The sequence below is a fragment of the Squalius cephalus genome, assembly GCF_949319135.1.
Source record: "Squalius cephalus genome assembly, chromosome: 15".
In the NCBI taxonomy this organism is placed as follows: domain Eukaryota; kingdom Metazoa; phylum Chordata; class Actinopteri; order Cypriniformes; family Leuciscidae; genus Squalius; species Squalius cephalus.
Window position 1 is genome coordinate 4,767,501 of NC_137136.1, and position 22,345 is coordinate 4,789,845.

General features: G+C 37.8%; 1 protein-coding gene across 4 annotated transcripts in view; it reads right to left on the bottom strand.

The window, feature by feature from the left end:
• Positions 1–22,345, bottom strand: part of cdk14 (cyclin dependent kinase 14) — a 145,654-nt gene that overhangs the window by 46,903 nt on the left and 76,406 nt on the right. For all 4 annotated transcript variants that reach the window (XM_079895132.1, XM_079895130.1, XM_079895133.1 and 1 more), the window contains 2 exons: positions 14,581–14,701; positions 7,796–7,889 (listed from right to left, as the gene is read on the bottom strand). In XM_079895132.1, the coding sequence (XP_079751258.1) occupies positions 7,796–7,889; positions 14,581–14,701 (215 nt within the window). The remainder of the gene's footprint in view (positions 1–7,795; positions 7,890–14,580; positions 14,702–22,345) is intronic.

The window sequence follows — 22,345 nt, forward strand, 5'->3', positions numbered from 1 at the left end:
ACCTCTGTGATGAGAGATCTCTCTGAGAAACTGAGTCGAGTGTTCAGAAATCTCACAGGAACCGGCTTCAGCGCTGGAATAACAGAAAACGCTCTCTCTCTCTCTCTCTGTGTGTGTCTGTCTATCACGCTCTCAGAGAGCAAGACCCTTAAAACAACCTCCACTCAGGAGCAAAAGCAATCTGGAGTGAAATTTGTCTTCTATATTGAACACACATTGGGGGGAAAGATCGAGCCCTGGACATCAAACATCCAGCGCATGAATCTCTGAGAGCAGGTCACCTTGACATGACCACACACAGACAGGTTCTGTCCGGATCAGATCTGACTCAAACACCCCAGAAGAAACAAAGTCAACATGCAATCAAAACTCACTCTTTTCACTTTCTCTCTATGCTCTTGTTGTGAATGATGCATCGATGCACGTTATTCTCATTCATTCATGGCATGAAAAACTACAAGAACCCTGGACATACTGTACATAACTAGGAATATAGGATTTCCTATATAGCTTAGTGATGATATTGTAATTTTAACTATATTTTGTGCCAATAAGCTCTGCATGCAGATTCATCTGTGAGTTTGTGTGCAGAAGTGAGCGATACTCCTCATTCTGACCAACCGTTGATGTGATTCTGAAAGCATTTTTCCTGCACGCTTGCCTTTGGTTTGTGCATGACTGCATGTATATAAAAATGAAGCAAAAAAGTATCTTCAATTAACTAAAACTCATGGCAAAATAACATTCTGATGTGTTTATTCAATGCACATATAGTGTGTGTGTCTGCTTATGTTTTGACATCACAACCAGAGAAAAATGCAGTGTGGTTTTCCTGTGCTATCAGGAATAGAAACAGCTGATTCCAAGTCTTTAGTGTGCTATTGAACCGGCAAAACCACAAGTGTCTCACTAAATGGACTGTTTGTTGAACAATGGAGGACGTTTAGCAGTTATTATAGCTGTCGTTTTGTTTAGAGCTTAGCCTAGTTGACACCAGACAGAGAGTGGGTCTGGGGAAGGTTCAGCCCATTTCCAAAGGGGCGTCACCAACAGACGTCGCTCAAATGCCTCTGGGCGCAATTGGATAGACCTAAAACCAATCAGAGCGATTGTCATCGTGTAAAGCCCGTCTCAACGTTTGTGATTGGTGCCAAGATTTGGAAAAATTGGAAATGGTCTTGAATGGGCTCTTGGCCAGACAGACTTGCAGAGCAAATCTCAAATTTGCCGGAAGTTCATCAGGGTTTTCCCAGGCTATTTAGAGCTGCTAGTGGCACAAAAATGATAAATCACCACATTAAAAAATCAGTCGAAATTAGAGGACTAACATTAACCATTACAGTTCTCTCATGCAGCATGTTAGTGAAAGATTGTGTGTCCTTTTGCACAACTGAGTTAAAAATGTATTCCTGATGTCAGGATTCTGCATTCATAACCAGCTCTTCCTCTGACACACAGAACGCTCTGATCTGAGGGAAAACCACTTCATTCCTCATGTTTTGCATGAGCAGATGGAGCAATGAGGTGCGAGACAACCGACTGATGGACTGTCAGAGATCCTGTGCAGGTGTGTGTGTGTGTGTGTCAGTTTGGAGAAGAGGGCAGATAAACAGGAAGTGGCATCAATGCTGAACTTTATGGAAATGAGAAGCTAAAAACAAGCCGAGGTTCTGACGTGTGCCATAAATTATAAGCTGATGCAATTTATTTTTACTCAATACAGTCCATACAGATCTATTTTTCTCAATACACTAAACTAAACTAAAATTATAGACATGGTTATTAAACATTAACTTTGTGAAATTAAAGTCAACATTTCATTGTGCAAATATAATGACTTGCATTGCATATGTATGCATGCATACATATATTTAAATGTAATGTATACAGCATAATTATTTTTTAAAAATAAGAATATATATATATAAAATATACACACACTTACAAACATACATGTACAGTATATATACTGTAAATATAAGACTTTATTGACTATTTATTGACTGTATTGAGCTGAATAACGACGCTATTGTCTTCTGCTTTACAGTTGAATCAATGCTTTTCTCAAAACTGATGAAGTTTGCAACATCAACACCATTATTGAGCTAAATTGAACTGACTCGAGCTGAATAGCGACACTTTGAAACAATTTCTATTGTATAAAGAGGTATAAATATAAAGGTGACTTGACAAAACTGCAACAGCAGATGGAGTGGACTCTCCGAAACAGAAGGAGGTGCAGAAGTGGTTCAGAGGGAGTTACTGTACGGCTGAATACGTCGAGAGTGACGCCGCATGTTTTATGGATGGCAGTCTTTGAAGTGCGAGTGGAGAGAGATCAGGGCTGCGGGAGCGAGTGTTTTGCAGATCAGCGGGAGACTGAGGGAAGACGTGCCGGCGCTGACAGCAGACATCAGGAGAACACAAAACCTGAGAACCGATGAACTTCACCTCCCTTCTCAAGCTCTAGTGCAGACAACAGCCACTGGAGCATCATGGGGAAAGACTTGTGCTGGTCAGTCAGTGAATGATCACGTGACTAACTACAGTTGTTTTTTACGTGCTGTTTACTAGCATCTTTGTCTGAGTTAGCTGAAACCACAATAAAGGCCATTCACACCAAGAACCAGAACTATATTAGCATCCACACCAACGGACAATAACTATAATTATAACTACAAATATCAGCATCTTCATCAATGGACGATAATTATGTTAACTGTAACAATAACATTATTAGCATCCACACCAATGGACAATAACTATAATGATAACGATAACAATAAAGATAACTATAATTTACAACAATATTTATAACAGCGATAACTATAACGACAACAATATTAGCATCCGGTGCAATGGGTGATAACTATAATTATAACAATAATGATAACTACAACAATAACTATTTAATTTACCACACCAACAGACAATAATTACAATAACTATAATGATAACTATATTAGTATCCACAGCCATTGAAGATAACTATAACAATAACAGTAGTGAAAACTATAATGACAACTATATTAGAATCCAGTTCAATGGATGATAACTACAAAAACAATAACTATAAAGATTGATAGAAAGATAGAAGATAGAAAGAACAATAACTATATAAGCAACCACACCAACAGACAATAATTATAACAATAACTGTATTAGCGTCAACACCAATACACAATAACAACAACTATAATGATAACTAGATTAGCATCCACACAGACAATAATTATAACAATAACTATTACGATAACTATATAAGTGTCAACATCAATAGACAATAACAATGATGACAACTAACAATAAATATATTAGTATCCACACCAGTGGAACATAACATTGTTAAGTAAAGTAAACATAAGTTATGTCATCTGCCAATTCTGGTGGATTCTGAATATCTGTCAAAGTTTTTATTGTTCATCATCTGGGGCAAAATCGCTCTGAAAGAGATTTAAATGATATTGTTCATTGGTGTTGTTATCGTTAAAGTTGTGGTGTGAACTTTGCTATTCTTTTAGAGTTATTAAAACTTTATTGTTATAGTTATATTCTTTGGTGTAAGCTGCCTTAACCCATTGTGAAACTGTCTGTCAAAAACAATACATTTGTGTAGATGACTATCTAGTTTCCTTGCTATTAAGTGTCTCAAACAAAACTAAATATCTTAGAAGGATTTAATGAGACTAACTTGACTAACTTTGGTAAACCCAGTGTATGTGCAGCCAGTGACCATGAGAACTTGTACCTGGTTCTTTAAATAAAAAACTGCAGGTATACGACTGTCAATCACTCCTGAAATGTCAACGGCAGTGAAGTTTCTTTCACTAGCGGTCCCCACATGCCCTCGACCAGCTAAAACAACGACCACCCAGACGCAATAATTCATTTCCCCTGCCAGGCCGAGTCGGCTTCACTCTCAGAGATCAAATCTCAGGAGCGTCTGGACACAAAGTTATGTAGGTCAACTCAACTCATCTCTGAAGTGCTGACAGACACATGCAGCAACCTGAAAACGGTTCAAAAGCTCTGTTGGGTCACGAGGAAAAGGCTGACGGAGGAGTTTCACAATGTTTCTTTTGTCTCATGAACAGTGTTTACTAGCTGATTATCATGTCAAAACTATAATGCTAGTCTGTTATGATCTGAAACGCTCCACAAATCATCTTGAATGCGTCAAACTGGTGGAAATGGACGGACAAATTACAAAGTAAAATCACTTACTGGATTGAAATGAACTTCAAATGACTGATGAAATGATCTGTGAGTTAAAGTTGCTCCTCTGTGCTTCATCATTACACTTGAATAATTTACTGGATTAGATGAGCAATGATTCAAAATGATCAAATTTTTAACAAGGGCGTAAGTTAATATTAAAAATGGTGGGGAACAAATGAAAAAATGTAAAAATTAGTAATTGAAATCAAACACCATTCTTGGCTATGAACTCTAATCAATGTCTGTTCTGGTCACAATGTATAATAATAATGATAGCTCTAACAAATAAGTCTCAATCTTCAATCTGAGTGATTTTGTATGTACTGTATGTAAATGTGTGTTCATGTGAGTCATCATCCTGTAATGAGAAGAGACAGTTTAATTCTGATGTCAAACAGACTCGATGAACAGCTCACTATAACGCAGCGCATGTGAGAGATGTGCGGTGTGTTTGCTGCAGATAGACCCGTCCATATTCATACACTGCAAAGGTAATCTCCTGCTGGATGACAGCTGGTTAAACACGGCCGGTCCAGTCTGTCTTCTTTAATATATCACACACACTTACAGAAGAAGCTACCTGCATCCCACTCGCACGCTCCAAAAATGAAGGATCCAATACAAAAAGAAAAACGCACAAATAAATCTAAAAATCTGGAACAAAATATTCAACAATGTATAGTAAAAATTGTATTAAATAAGTTATGTAAAAAAAAAAATTCAAATATTTTCTAATGTTTATTGTGTTTAACAACGGTGCATTAATTTGATGAAAAATACATTAAAAACAACAATATTGTGAAATATTATTGTAATGTATTTTAAAATATAATTTATCCCTGTGATCAAAGCTGAATTTTCAGCATCATTACTCCAGTCTTCAGTGTCACATGATCCTTCAGAAATCATTCTAATATGATGATTTGCTGCTCAAGAAACTGATTATTATCAGTGTAGAAAACAGTTGTGCTGCTTCATATTTTTGTGGAAACTCTGATACACTGTCATTCAAAAGTTTGGGGTAAAAAAGATAATAAAAAAATAGAAATGAATACTTTTATTCAACAAGGACACATTAAATTCATTCAAGTGACTAAGACATATTTAATGTTACAAAAGATTTATATTTCAAATCGATGCTGATCTTCTGCAGTTAGCAGTTCTTATTCTTCAAAGAACCCTGAAAAAAGCCACAGTTTCCACAAAAATATTAAACAGGAAAAACATTTTTCAACATTGATAATAATAAGAACCATAATTAATAAGTGAGCACCAATAATATAATTAGATCATAATTGAGCAGTGAATCATCATATTAGAATGATTTCTGAAGGATCATGTGACACTGAAGACTGGACTAATGATGCTGAAAATTCAGCTTTGATCACAGAAATAAATTACATTTTAAAATAGATTACAATAGATTAAAATAATATTTCACAACATTGCCGTTTTACTGTATTTTTGATCAAATAAATGCAGCCAACTGAGAACTCATTTAAGTCAAAAGCATATTCTAGTTCTTCATCCTCATATCTTATACCCATATCAACATAATCAAGAGTATTCTGAGAGATTCAACCACAGTAAAGAGCAACACAAATATTCACAGAGAGAATATTCACTCTCAGATTTGGCTCCTCTCACGTATGGCAGCTGTGCATGATGGGATTCAAAATGCATCCTAAGCATAAAGTGGATAATTAACCTTGACTATCAGTGAGTTTATCTCCAGCTGAAAACAGCCAAATAACGGTGCACGAAAACAACAGAATCCAGTGATTCCTCAGCCGTGTCTGACTCTAAATACCAGAATCTCTCTCTGGAAGCAGAATGTCAATGAGAAGGTCACGAGCGCTGGCTCCTCTTTTACTCACAGGATAAAGGAGTCTGGCCTTTGGAAGGCAGTAACGAAGAACAATCTCTGAAAGAAGGGTCAGATATGATGCTGGCCAGACTGACAGGAAGGAGGAATGTGAAAACAAGGGAGGAATGAAAATGTCAGTGTCAGAGAACAGTTACGAGCCAACGATCGAGCTGCCAGACTCCCTCCACCGCTCCATATTCATCAAGTGCCCACCTGACATGGAGAAAACAAACGAATAGCACCAGCCAACACCTAATTAGATGAGGGGGGGGGGGGGTCCAAATAAACCATCAGCATTTCTGAACTAAGACGTCCTTTCATTCAAGGACAGAGAACTTCTAGACTTCTGCTTTGGTTTCTGTTCAGCTTCACAAAAGCACTCTTAAATGAATGCAAAAAAAGTCAGAAAAATAAATGAAAAGCCATTGCTAAAATTAGATGTTTTTTTTTAATACATGTTCTATATTCAAAGGAAGACAGGAATATGTGACCCTGGATCACAAAACCAGTCACAAGTCGCACGGGTATATTTGTGGCAATAGCCAACAATACATTATATGGGTCAAAATGATCGTTAGGATAGCCAAAAAGCGTTAGGATAATAAGTATAGATCAGGTTCCATGAAGATATTTTGTACATTTTCTACAGTAAATATATAAAGCATTTATTTTTGTGAGTGAATGCAGCACAATCGCCAACATAAATGGACAACTTTAAAGGAGATTTTCTCAATGCTTTTTTTGCACCCTCAGATTCCAGATTTCCAATAGTTGTATCTCGGCCAAATATTGTCCTATCCTAGCAAACCATACATCAATGGAAAGCTTATTTATTCAGCTTATGTATGAATCTCAATTTAAAAAAATTACCCATGTGACTGGTTTTGTGGTCCAGGGTCACATAAGGAATATATAACTATTCCTTAAATTACTGTTACTGGGGACACTTAATATTCAACAATATTATTGATGATCTGACTGTACTGACGGTGTTGTATGAGAACTGAACTGGACGATGACAATTTTTGCAGAACTGCTTTATCGATAAAATGATCAAAATTATATAATAAATGATGATCTTTAGAACGGAACTGAATCAACACTGAACTGATGCATAATTTCCCTGTCTATCACTGTAAAGCTGCTTTGAAACAATCTGTAATGTATGCAGCGCTTTATAAATAAAGGTTACTTGACTTAAACAGGTAAACCTTTAGTGTGTCGTCCTGTAAACTCAAACAAAAGAGACTCGGATGTGTCTTTGTTTCACTCACATGAGCAGACGGCTGCTGAATTTCGATCGGTAGAGCCAGTTTTCCCTCGTTCTGTCATTCCCCAGTGTAAATATATTTGGCCGCTGACCCTCACAGCCTACGGGCGTCTGTCTTACCCATGAACCCCAGGCCTCTCGCTCCATTCATCTCAGTAATTGTCTGTATGAATTATTTACCTGACTCGAAGGGTGAATATGAATTTAGTGTGTCTAACCATTACTCTCTAGTTCAATTATCAGAGTGGGACATTATGGGAAATGACGGTAGAAATGATTAGAGAATTCATGAGATGAAATATGCATGACCTCCCAGAGTTTGTATATGTATGTACATACATCTATCATGCCATATCTTTGTATTCATGGACATTTTTTCTTCAGCCAGCACCCAAGGCACTGCACAGAGAAAAGCAGAATGCGGTAAAGGAGACACTTACCAGGAATATCCTCTCCAGCTGATCCTGGATGTCCTTCATGCCCGGGAATGCCGGCACTCCCTGGATCATTTCCACGAAGATGCATCCAACACCCCTGAAAAACAAACATCATTAACACTACGCCTTATAAAACTGAAACGGGGGCGCGGTTTACACCTGGTATTGAGATGCGTTTTGGTCGATCGGATCACAAGTAGACGAGGGAGACACATATCAGTTTACACCGGGTGTTTTAATCCGTCCATTTTCTACCACTTCTGTCCTGATTTCCTCAAGGGAGGTGTCTTATGGGTGGGTAAATGTATGGGCTTTTTCAGATCTTTCGATCTAATGGATGAAATAAGCTCACGCAATTTACATAAGAATGTGACCGGAGTGACCAGAGATGAAGGAAAAGCATCAGCTTTGGTTTCTGCTCTGATAGCCGCAAGAATCAGGGATGGTGAGAGAACATTGTGCTTGGTATGTATTCTGTCTTCAAACAACACTTGGATCTTCAGCCGGCAAAGTTTAAATCCCGTCTTGCTAGAGCGCTTCCCATAATGTTTGTGCATTAGATCAGGAGGCGGAGAGTAGACGGTCTTTTGTGGCTGTTCAAACTCACTTGTCCACATGAGCGTTTACACTACGACAGCAATCCGGTCGAATGCGTTTTCAACTACCTCTGGAAGGGGACAAGCTCACCTTTATTTAGCTTGTCCACTTGTGATTGACAAAACCACTTCTTAATACCAGGTGTAAACGGGGCCTGGGATTGGACCAGGTTTGTGCATAAATATCAGAATCAAAATGGTCAGAGAAGATTTATGAGGAGGAACCTGGCAAGAAGAGGCTGGAAACATCTGAGGTGACAGAAATGATCTTGATTGTTCTGTTACAGTAATGGTTTTAATGATTTCTGTCTCAGTGAGATTAAACCTTCAGAAGAAATGTTGTCAGCCGAACCCCCTTTGACCTAAAATATTTACTTGAAGCCCTGCTGAGATTTTAAGCTAAGCCATTTAACAACACATTCACATGTTCACAATTCTCTGATGTCGGTCACATGCATGCATCTAATCTAATAAACTCTCATCTTTTTAGTAAATGTTTTATTTTGATTGTTTTTATTTGATTTATTTTAAAGGGGGGGTGAATTGCTGTTTCATGCATACTGAGTTTTTTACACTGTTAAAGAGTTGGATTCCCATGCTAAACATGGACAAAGTTTCAAAAGTTAAGTTGTACGTTTGAAGGAGTATTTTTGTTCCAAAAATACTCCTTCCGGTTTGTCACAAGTTTCGGAAAGTTTTTTTCGAGTATGGCTCTGTCTTACGTAAGATAGAGCGGAATTTCCTTATATGGGTCCTAAGGGCACTTCTCCGGTAAGATCGCGGCCGCGCGCGCACTCGCAGACCAGAGAGAGAAGAGAGCGAAAGCAGTACGTTACCTCAAAGCGCTCTGCTCGGCTTTAGGGAAGTCAATGTCACCAAAGAAGTGGGTTTTTGGTTGGCAGGGCAAGACAACCCTGCACAGATTCCCAAAGAACCCAGCGTTAAGGGAATAGTGGATGGAGTTTGTTTTTTCGAAGCATCAACGGAGGTTGTGCATGACTCTTTGTTCCCTGCATTTCGACGATGATTGTTTTATAAACAAAGCCCAGATCGACTTATTTGCAGATCGTCTAATGCTTAAGGATCGAGCAGTCACGGTGAGTAAACTACTTCAAATGTCTCTGTGTTGTTGTTAGATCAGTTAGCACAGCTATAGCACACCGCCCACACGGCCCGCCCCCAGCCGCTCGGTTTTTTCCGGAAAGACTCGGTACAGCCAATCTTTAACTTATAAATATAATAAAACTAAAGACGTTTTGGAGATATGAAGGATGCAATACTACTCTATAGGTACTCAAGATTAACAGGAGATTGAGTGAAAATGAGCATTTCACCCCCCCTTTAAGAAAGAAAGAAAGAAAGAAAGAAAGAAAGAAAGAAATTAAACATTAAAAGGAAGAGAATTAAAAACAGAACAAAAATCAAAGCTGAGAGCAGTAAACGAAATCATTTGGCAAGGATGAAAAATCGATCAATAATTGACTATTTTGTGATTATTATCAGTGTTGTTTCTACTTGGCCAACAGGGTGACTGATCTTGTTTAACAATATTTGAGTGAATTTTGTGTAAAATAAAATAAAGAGGCAAACATAGTGTGTATCTCACATGCTACTATATCATTAAATTATATAGCATTATGATAAAGCAACATTATATCAGCCATCCATCATCCTGCTCACTGAGAGACAATTAAAATGATGTACTGTAATATGCCGAGCTTTAAATAGTGTGTATGTGTATATCTTCTGTAAGGCCATGAGAGGTGTGACACATGCTGGTGTGTTTCAGCAGCTGTCGGGCTCCATTCGTCAGCATGCGATTGTTTCCCGACACTTTCTAGCCCAATGCACACAGCCACATCCTTCCCCGACAGAAACTGGGACAGAGCCACACAAACCAAACTCGCCAGCAGTGAGATGTAAAACTCAACCGGCCTTTTAAGAATCAGTCTATCCGTCTCCAGGTCCAGTCAGACCCCTCACCTCAACAACCTCAGGTTTAAAATGTGGATGTGATATATCAGTTTATCTCGAGCGGTTTGAGCTGACTGGCAGGCGGCTGATAAGATGTCAGCTTATAGACGTGATGCCTCGCAGTCGGGCGGAGACGCCTTCGTGCTAATCCCTATCCTGACTGAGCCGCGACACGAACGAGTGACAGGAAAACCCTCCCGCACATGCGCGTGTACCTGCAGCCATGTGGAAAAGTGGCCTTCAGATCGGACCACCTGCTCCCAGTTTCCCTCTTAATTGCCAGTGGAGTCTGCAGCTGCGGTCCCGAGAACGGCTCGGGTCACGGCTCATTTCTCAGGACAGCAGCTCCTCCCACCTCTTTAGACCGGACCGAAAATACGGGCCAATTACTCCAAATCTTTATTTAAAGGTAAGGTAGGCAAATTGTTTTATAAGCACTTGCTGGTTGAAACTCATCCTGATTCCTGATTCCTGATTGCAATCAGTAACAGGAGTGGTCTAAATATTAAAACATGTACATATATTTTCTGTGGAAGTCTCAGGATCAAAAAAATATTCGTCTAATCGTTGCATTCGGTCTGATGGCCCACCTGCCTGTCAACATGTGTATTTCCATTCCTCCGCGCACCAATCATCCGCCTTTTACAGTTCCTCCTGAACCAAAACAACAAGTTTATGCTGCGTTCACTCCATGCCGTAACCGTGATTACAAGATGGGAACCCGTGACTTTCTATACTAAGCTGTTCCTCGGACTAGGATTTATGCATTTCTATGTCAACACTATCAACGGCGAAATGATTATGAAGCAGTCAGGTGGTATAAGTAAGAGCTGTTTTTTAATTTTTATATTGTTTTTTTTTTGGTGATTTAGGCCTTTTATTGGGACAGGACAGTAGAGAGATGACAGGAAGTGAGGTGGGAGAGAGACGGGGGATGGGATCGGGAAAGGTCCTCGAGCCGGGACTCGAACTCGGGCCGCCCGAGCGCAACGGTGCTACATGTCGGCGCGCTGACCACGAGGCTATCGGCGCCGAGCTCTTTAAGTTGTTTACGTTCATTAATATTGTAAATGTATGTGCTTTGAGACATGAGGTAGTTTAATGCCGTCTCGTCTCGTGACGCTTTGCTGACTCTGCTGTACGCGTCATGTGTTTGGAAGGAGGCTTGGCTTTGGAGACGCTCTGAAGGGAGGGTGAGATCTTATGCTTTCAAAACTAGCTTGCTATTGCAAGCCTCTTCAGAAATGCCTACCCTACCATTAAAGCAAGACACTACAGCAGGGTTCACCAATCTCGGTCCTGGAGGGCCGCTGTCCTGCAGAGTTTAGCTCCAACCCCAATTAAACACACCTGAACCAGCTAATCAAGGTCTCACTAGGCATACTAGAAACTTTCAAACAGGTGTGTTGGAGCTGGTTGGAGCTAAACTCTGCAGGACAGCGGCCCTCCAGGACCGAGATTGGTGAACCCTGCACTACAGGCAAAACCATTGTGGGTTTTTTTTTTCATGCAATGGTCAAATTTTGGACTATTTGGCTTTTCATAATGTGTTGTTTCAGACTAGTGGAGAGACAACATCCAAAATACACATTTAAGTGTTTATTTTATTGCACTTTATCTATGTGTGTCTGTAGATTTCAATGACAATGCCTATCTTTAAAGGTGAGTCAGAAATCTCCACTTCAGCAGCTTTACATACAACAAATGCATTTTTAACCTGACTTTATTCAATGTTCAGATTTCTGTATCCAAACATGTGCATTTTTAATTGTTGAATGCCTCATTTGCATATTTAAACATAACATTAAATGTCTTAATGTACTGTGATTAATTAATTAATTGGGGAAAAGCGTAGAGATCTATTAGTTTACATTTTTACTCTTTTCACATCTGGTATCTTCCCTTATAGTTAATAACACAATGACAGTCTGTTGATACAATATCCCAGTTACATCAAATAAATAATGTGCATTTAATCTATAACATTTACATGTACTCTGTTTGTTAATGCGAGTGGTTGTTAGCGCATTACTATGCACTGCAGGAAGCGGAGTTCTAAATTAAGATTTGATTCTTGCCTTATTTGAATATGATTTATGATTTTAATTCCTTATGCAAATTTTGACATATGACAGATTTTATCCGGGACCATATCCGTGCATCTCCATGCTAAGTTTCATTACATTATTGATTATTATTCTAGCGTTATCATACTCTCAGTAGCACCAGACTGAAATTGCAAATCCACATAATTTCACACTTATACAAGATTTCCCCCCTCTAAAATATACTTCATATTACATTTCAGGATATAATTTAAACTCCATAACCAAGAGGATATCACTTGCACTTTCAGGATAACGTGACATTTTTGTGACATTTGAGTGACATTTTTCTCATCCACTTGCTGAGACACGAAAGCACGAGTGTGAAAGGTCTGCTGGACTGGGACGGAGCTGGTCCAATGCGACACACACGCACGCACACACACACACACACACACACACTGTTTGGCTGTGATTCTAATGACTGTTGATTTGTGCAGCCTCTGTGTAACTGCCAGTCAGAGAGGAAAACTGCACACGCTCCACTGCTCTCAGCATCGATTCACACACGGGCCAGAAGAGGTTATGAGGAGGAGAGATGAGATGATAAGAAAAACAACAACTAAACAGTCTAAAGACACAAAGAGAAGTAGATAAAGAGATCTTCTGTGATGGAAAGAATGGAAAAAGCACAGGATATAGTTTTGAAAATATACAAATATATCATCATAAAAAATGCAACTATCAAATATAAAAATATATATAGTATATAACATACACTCACTGGCCACTTTAGTAGGTACACCTGTTCAACTGCTAGTTACTAATCAGCCAATCACATGGCAGAAACTCAATGCATTTAGGCATGTAGACATGGTCAAGACGATCTGCTGAAGTTCAAACTGAGCTTGAATTACTGTATGAATTACCTGAGTCTGTGTGTCTCTCAACAGTGTGCGTCTCTACTAATAGCGAAACTGTACGTTTATCTGCTCCAAGAACAGCGCCGTTATTACCTCGCTAGTGAGAAATGTCATGTAGCTTTTAAGTTGTTAAACTATCAACTTGTCATTTTTATGCTGTTGTTACTATATTTATTTGCTTGGGTCAGTGTCATTGTGGGTTTTGGTTCTTTTGCGGTTGTCGGCTGTAATGACTTAAATAACTGAAATCGTTTGGCGAAGTGATATGGAACTGTAATGCGGTCGAGATCTGCCTGGATCTACTTTAGATGTGCGTTTCCCTGAAAGTAATTGCACACCTTAGAACGTTCGTCAACCAATCAGATTCAAGCATTTCACAGCCCTATAGTATAATACTAATTATAATATATAAAAGTATACAAGTATAATATAAAAATATCTATCATGATATTTTAACATGTATAAAAATATAGAAATATATAATAAAAAAAATGAAAAAAAATATAGAAAGAGATGAGAAGACAACTTCGAAAAGAAAGGAAAAAATAAAGGATTGCACAATACTTTGAAATAAAATCAATACTGTGATATGACTCGGTGCCTTTGTCTAAACATGCAGGCTGGGACTTCATTAAATAAATATACAATCATAAAATAAAAGCTTGATGGGTTACATGTTTGAAAATGAAGAAATATTAGTATTGTAATTTTACACTAAATTAAAATTAGTTTTATTACTAGATTCTTTATTTTATATGGTACAATATTATTATTACAATATATTTCTTTTTATGTTTAATATTTTTATTTAACCATCATACTAAAATCATCATAATTTTTTGGTAACACTTTATTTTACAGTGTCATTGTTACATGTAACCCTAACCCTAACTGTAGTAATAACTATAAATTATGCATAATTACATGCAATTAACCCTAAACCAAACCCTCATCCTAAACCTAACCCTGGCTATAGTAAGTACATGTAGTTAATTATTACTCAGTACTTAAATCTATAAGTACACTGTAATACCTTAAAAAAAAGTGTAACCTAATTTTTTTTTTTGTCATACTAAAAAATAACAGGAATGTGGCCTATAAAACTCAAAAAAATACACTAGAAAATATTAGCTGTAGAATTTACTTTTACTAGCACTAAAAAGAGAAAATCTTGGAGAAAAACTCTAAAAAGAAGGATATGGGAACATTGTGCATGTGATCTGCGTGCACTGATGCAGACGAGGTCTCACCACATGTCCAGACAGGTGGAGTAGTCAGTGGAGCCGAGCAGCACGTCTGGAGGACGATACCAGAGAGTCACCACCTCGTTAGAGTACGTGTGGCTGGGGACCGACTTCGCACGAGCCAAACCTGCAGAAAACACACACACACACACATTATCATCACTTAGGGGACAGAAGTTTAAAAACGCATCGCTGTGAAGCAGATCTCAGCTCTTGCAGCTCACAGGAGAGCCGAGGCATGCTTAATTAACCCGTTTCCCTTAAACACACTTGACTTCCTGCATTTGGAGCTGCTCGGCGAGGGGGCGTTTAAAGCTGGATGGAAATAACAGCAAAGGCTTCACGCCAGTATAATTTGCAGTCAATAATCCTGCAGCTAAACAAAGGGCTGCGTCAGAGAGAGTGAGAGGCTGTGATTTAGGTTAACACACCGACGGAGCCTCTAATCATCATTACACTAAACTGGAGAGTAATAGTCACCCGGGTGGCAGCGCGACCCGCATCTGAGCCTATAATTGATGGGAGAGCGAGAAAATGAGGATGAGCGGATGAGAGGTCAGCGAGGTCAGAGATGATGAAGGCAATCGAGGAGAAGGGAGGACGTCCTTTCCTGGTCCTGAGGCAGTCGTCATGGCAACGCAGCGGTCCAGCTGACATTAACTATGAACGCCGGCTGAAGGAGATCGAGGGGAGCGTCACGTAACGAAGGCGCCAGTGTCCGGCGGTTCAAAGCGCTCGACGCCCGCCTGCCGCTCGGGAACTCTGAGGGTCTCCGGAGGGGGTCGAGGGTCAAGCTGAGTAAATTATACATCACTCACTGTCCCACAGTGACATGAAGGACAGCCAGAAGAGATAGGGAAGAACAAAGAGAGGGAAAAATTATGAATGTTTGGAAGAAAATTAGGAGGAATTAGGGCTGCATGAGATTTCGAAATAAAAACGTGATATGGCGCAATGTAATTGTCAAATCAAACTTTCGGTTTTCACTACGGGTTTCAGAGTGAACTATACGCAAGTACTCCATGATACAGTATACTATACAACTAATCAAGATATTTTAATATGTATATATTTTAATATATAAATATATATATTTATATATATATTTTAATGTATATATATATACACACACACAAACATAATATAATACAATTAGACAACTATCACAATATATCAACATACATAAAAATATACAAATACAATATGATATAAATATACAACTATTATGATATACCACTAACATATAGGAAAACATACAAATATACAAATATTTTAAAACATACTATCATCATATATTAACATATATAAAAATATACAACTACCATGATACTAAAACTAGAACTTCAGTACACAATTTATCTAAATAAAATCATAATATCTTGATTAAATAAATATCTGCACTGCCAGTTTCAGAGTGAGGTGAAGAGACAAATGAACACTGTGCTTCACTCTAAAAAAGGCAACACATATTTCTATTTGTCCACAACCCGTCAAACTAAAAGCTCTATACATTATAAACAAATAAGCTTCTATTTTAGTTTAGACCTTGCCTTAAAATTCAGCAGTCAGTCTAACACACACACACACACACACACACACACACACACACACACACACACACATTTCATCGACTACAACAAACACACCGCACACAAAAGTGGGTCAGTCGATCTAAACACGCCGTTTGATTAAACACCCGTCTCATCTACACATCCATCAATGCAGAGTAGACTATGATCAAAATATGAAAAATGTAATAAAGGCATATTCAATACCTCCAGCTGTCACATGTCCGCCGTGGCAGAGATGATCGGGAGGAGTTTCATTACAGTGTCGTTATTTTCACACCTTTCTGGGTTGCAATTACAGATTATTTGGCAGGTAATTTCTGTGCGGTGTGATCGAACCCAGTGCTGACGACAGACGCTGCCCATTAGCGTCACCACTTTCATATGCAAAATTGATTAACTCCTTTATCAAGATGTTAATGAAGTGAATTAGCCGTCAGAATGGAATTATCAAAATAACCTGGAGATGCGATTGTGTGTGCTTTAGTGTGCACGCATGCATATCTTCATGTTACGATACATCTTCTGCTGAATACACTCAATCAATACATCCTTAAAAATAAAGCTGTTTATATAGTTCTTTACAGAACTTTATACACGTACACATGCATATATATATATATATATATATATATATATATATATATATATATATCCCAGCTAGACCTACAGAAACTGGTCTAGCTGAGACTGGTCACGACATTTGCCTATTGTTGATTCTGCTTCTGTTGCTCTCTTCACTTGTAAGTTTCTTTGGATAAAAGCACCTGCTAAATGATTAAATGTAAATTTAAATATATACACACACTATATCTCCATACATACATATACATACACAGTATATACAGTATATATATGTATATGTGTGTGTATATACACACACTTAATTTACATTTAATCATTTAGCAGACGCTTTTATCCACACTATATAAAGTTACTTAAACACTATATATATATATATATTAGTGGTGGGCCGTTATCGGCGTTAACGCGCTGCGTTAACGCGAGACTCTTATCGCGCGATAAAAAAAATATCGCCGTTAATCTATTCTCCAAGTTGGGTTGGGAGCGTTGGGAGCTGGCTCAAGCTACACAAGCTATGATGACGCAATCTACCCGCGGCCGCGAGGTACACCCGGCTGCAACGCATCATATTCGTCGTCATCTTAAGTAAACACGGCTGAAAGTGAAAGCTGTTGAAAAAGATCGGTGCAACCCTTATTTGGACTTGGTTCGGATTTAAGCCGTCCGACGTAGACTGTGTGGGGTAACAGTTCGGTAAGTTAACACACGACTAATCCGTTCTACCACCTCAAATTCAAAACGAAACATATCACTGAATACCAGCGCGCGCGTATTATTCCCAATATATCTTAGTGAGTGGTGTAGCACATAATCTCTTTTTATTAAAAGCGCCCAATTTTAAGAATCGTTGTTGTGTTTCTTTTTAACTGAAAAGACATCAGTTAGACAATATTCTAATTTTAAATTTGGGGTTTCATAAGCTCCAAGCCATAATAAACATTAGACCTACTTAAGTCTCTGCAGCTAGTGTACTTAAATTTTATTTATCTGCAAAATTATGTTGTATACTTACAGTTTTGCACAATATATGTTCTCAAAACTACATACACCCTTTCAAAAAAAAACAAAAAAACAAACAAAAAAAAACCTTTAGTAGTTGTTTAGCAGGGTCTGTGTAACCTGTTCTGAAATGGTTTTATTATAATATCGTTATCGCAAGAGGCTGCAATGTATATCACAATATGGATTTTAGGCCATATCGCCCATCCCTAATTGATAGCCTATAGTAGTTGATAATAACATAGGCCTACCTAATGTTGCCTACGTACGGTAACAGTACAGTAGTAACCTTTTACAGTCTATGAGTAGAACAGCTTTCTCAAGCAGTTTGTGATGCATTTTGGAAACAGGAGATGAGCACCTGGTCTAATGCGCCACCTGGCTTGAGAAACCCGTTCTCAAAGACTTACTTTTATAGTCCTTATTTGGGTAGCACACATATTCTGAATGCCTTCGGCAGAATTCAAATGAGCCATTTTAATCTAGATTAATCTAGATTAATTTCAAAATTAATCTAGATTAATCTAGATTAAAAAAATTAATCTATGCCCACCTCTAATATATATATATATAGCTGGGATTTTTTTATTTAATAGATATAGAATAGTAAGTGTTAGTATTATGGAGTCAAATGTTGGCGAAAGAGATGCATCTTTATATATATATATACAGAGTGCTGTGTTAATTCCAGAGGGACGAGTATAACAAACTCAAATAGAGTGAAAAGCCCTCTGAAGAAGGATTAAATGATGGAGCTCAGCAAGAAAGCTGCAAAAGATCTGCTTTGCTCATGGAGGATTCACAATTCCCATCAGGCACATCTTAAACAGCACATACCATAAGCAGGACTAACACACACTTTATATTCATACAGCACAAGACAGAACATCTGAGATCAAACTAAAGCTCACGGCTCCTTATGGAAGCTTGGTTCCAACACGGAATAAAAAATAAGAAAGGTAATTGCGATGTTTTATCTCACAATTCTGAAAATTCAGATTTTTTTTAAAAAAATATAAACTCAGAATTGCGTAGGAAAAAAAGTCAGAATTGCGAGATAGGTCGAAATTGTACGATATAAACTCGCAATTACGAGAAAAAAGTTAGAATTGCGATATAGATTCAGAATTGTGAGGAAATAAAGTGAATAAAACTATAGTTTGGTGTATATAAAGCTGCTGAAGTGGAGATTTCTGACTGAAAATTGTGAGATGTAAACTCAGAATTCTGAAAAGAAAATCAAAATGGCAAGATATTAACTGGCAATTAGAGAAAAATAAAAAATCGTAAGATATAAACTCAGAATCGGGAGGGGTAAAAATTGCAGTTGTGAGAATTTGTTTTTTCCATTTTGAGGTAAAAGTAACAATTATATTTTTTTTTTTTTTTTTTTTTTTCGGCAGCTCCTCGCCTCCTCCTCTTGTCTGGTCCTCGTCTTCCAGCGACCGCAGGCCAGCACACCTTCAGCTCCTTCAGCTCAGCAGATCTAGCTCGGTTTCTTCAGAGTCTCTGCAGGATCTGCACCCCCTGTACCGCATCCCATCAGCGGCTTCATGAAACGACACGCGAGGGAACGAGTGGATTCCTGAACTCAGATGCAGCTCTCGCTCTCCACTGCAGTCAGCAGATGTTCAGTCCGTCACAAACACACACGGGGGGGTGTTTGTCGACTCTGCTGTGCTCGTGTGGAAGACACCAGTTTAAACGCTTCCAAAAATGGTCCATAATTTGGAAACTGAAATCTCAGCAAAAGCGCTCAGCAGTGTCCACATGTTCCCATAAAGCACTGCATCACCTCACACACTTAAACTACTCGGAGCATTTTACAATAAACTTGAAATAATGCATTTAAAACTACTTTAGTGAAAAATGAATGTTATAAAATTGCTGTTGCTTAAACTACTTGGACTATTATAATATTATAGTTAGTCATATATTTATTTATTTTCCTTTAAGACCGGTAGTAACTTTTTCATTAATCTAAAATTAGTCTTTGATCTAATTTGAAAACAAAAAAGTAAAACTGACTGTCCCTTGGTTATATATGCCAAAATATATATATCAAAAAATTATTACACTGCCTAAACTCACAACCTACTTTAAATATTTTGCAATAAACTTAAAACATTGTATTTAAAATTAATTTTTAAAAATATATTTAATTATATGAAATGTTTATGTTTAAATATGCAAACGGGAATTATCTAATTAAATATAATTTGCACACATTTCCCGAACAGAAATCTGAGCATTGAATAAAGTCAGGATCAAAATTATTGTTCGATTTTGTTCAACATTTCTCTATTTATCACTCCATAAATCAGAAAATACTGTCAACAGACAGAAAATAAATACGTTTTCACCATGGTTTTAGGAATAAAAGCTTACATAAACCAGGCGAATGATGTATGAACAAACCTTCAGAATATAGATATGAATAAAACTGTAAAGTTTGGTGTATGTAAAGCTGCTGAAGTGGAGATTTCTGAAAAAAAAAAAACGTATTGTTATCGAAATCTACAGACGCAAATAGATAAAGTGCAATAAAAAAATCCTTAAATGTGTTTTGGATGTTTTCTAGTCTGAAAGAAGGCATGTTATGGACGCAAAACAGCCCAAAATTGACCAGTGCATGAAGAAACAATGGATTTGCTTGTAGTGTCTTGTCTTAAATCTACAGTGATCTCATCTAGTCTCGTCTAGCGAGTGTCATCTTTCCCTGCAGATGATGAAGTCTTATGATGGAGGAACACTAGACTCATGTTGCTGCACACTTGTGGAGGACAGGAGGGGCGGGCGGTGACAGATCGGGTCCTAATGTCCCCGCTGAGGACACCGGGTGAGCCGCGGGCGAGCCGCGTTTGTGCCGGAGCGCCCGGGCGGAGAGAGGGACCATATGCTGCGGCCCATCGGTCCAAGCGCCTCTCGGCAGCTGTTTCAGGACACAGAGACACCAAAAATACACTGATTTTGGCAGGGCTGAGATTCTCGCTTGAATCACTCCGGCCCTAATTGAGTGGAAGGAACAACGTCCCACCAGGAATCTGAGAAGCAATCTGCTGGTCAAGCTGTCTGTCTGTCTCGCTCGTGTTCTCGCCATACTTCCCTTTGCTTTCATTCGCTCTCATTTTGCTTTGTTGTGAATGATAGCTATTCACCTCCTGACCAGCTTTTGTTACGATCGTTCATCCTCCGTTTCTCTCAGAATCCTGTCAGGAGTTTTACTTCCCACAAAAGAGCCCAGCAGCGACACACACGTTTACAGCAGCTTCGATTATTGAAGCATTTTTCCTGTTCATTTTCTCCATTAGATTGTAAAAACGTCCTTAAGCTCCAACATTTGATTTGAAGCAAAAAACTGAAAATTAGGCCTTGATGAGCAGCTCATCTACTGAAAATAGTATAATAAACGTAAACTCATTAAATAAACTAATAAAAACAACTCATCTTAATAAACTTATATATTGATCATATATCTACTGTCTGTGTCTACCCATTATGCCATCAGGAAACGAGACTGGACATATGGTGCCACGACAAGGAGGGGTTAGACACACACACACACACACACACACACACACACACACACGCTCACACACACGCTCACACACGCACACAAGATATCAACAGCACAGGTACTATGGTACCAAACTGACACTAAATACCAGTCGTTGTACATTATCTGTAGTAGTGAATCATTCTGTACTGTAACCGCAATCTGAACATAAACTGTCAAGACAGCCGCAATGAAAAGATACAATTTTGTAATATTTTATAATATTTCCTTGGCTTTTGGCTTGCTTAGTTGGGGATATTTAATATTCAACAATATTGATCTGCCTTACTTCAGGTGGATGATGGCGCAATTTTCTTCTAGAAACAAACTTTGTTGTATTATTTTCATGTTATCACTGTGAAGCTGCTTTGATGCAATCTGTATTGTAAAAGCGCTATATAAATAAAGGTCACTTGACTTGACTATGCACCTATTATGTAAATTATGTAATATCCAGGAAGAGCAGAAAGACCATAACAACATGTTCAATGACAGAAGAAAGATCATAACAAATACACGTTTAATGACACTACCGTATGAATTACGTGCATGTCTTCATTGTTTGAACTTGATTTTTACTGTATTTTTCTTCTTGCGTTGTATTTAAATCTACCTGACATAAATAATGGTTTGGATGAAATGCCATTTTCTCTTATTGAAAAACCAAATGAATAATAATAACAAAATACTGAGAAATAACTTTCAAATTTCAACTCAAAAATGTCTGAAATGCGTAAAAATAAATAAAAACGAACATTTTAGTGGTGCACAGGACAATGGATCTCATGCACATAAATACATTTCAATATGATTTATTTATATTAATTAATTAAATATGAATACTTTATTTGTTTAATTTAAATTAAATATAAATTGTTTATCAGTTTAAAACTATCTCTGACAGAAAGATTGATCTAGAGGACTGATATTAAACATAATGAACAAATAAACAAAATATAAAAATATTATTATTGGGTTATTTATTTAAATATTATTTGTTTTTTTTCAGATTTTTTTATCTTTAATACCAATACACAAATAAAAAAATACATAATCATATTTA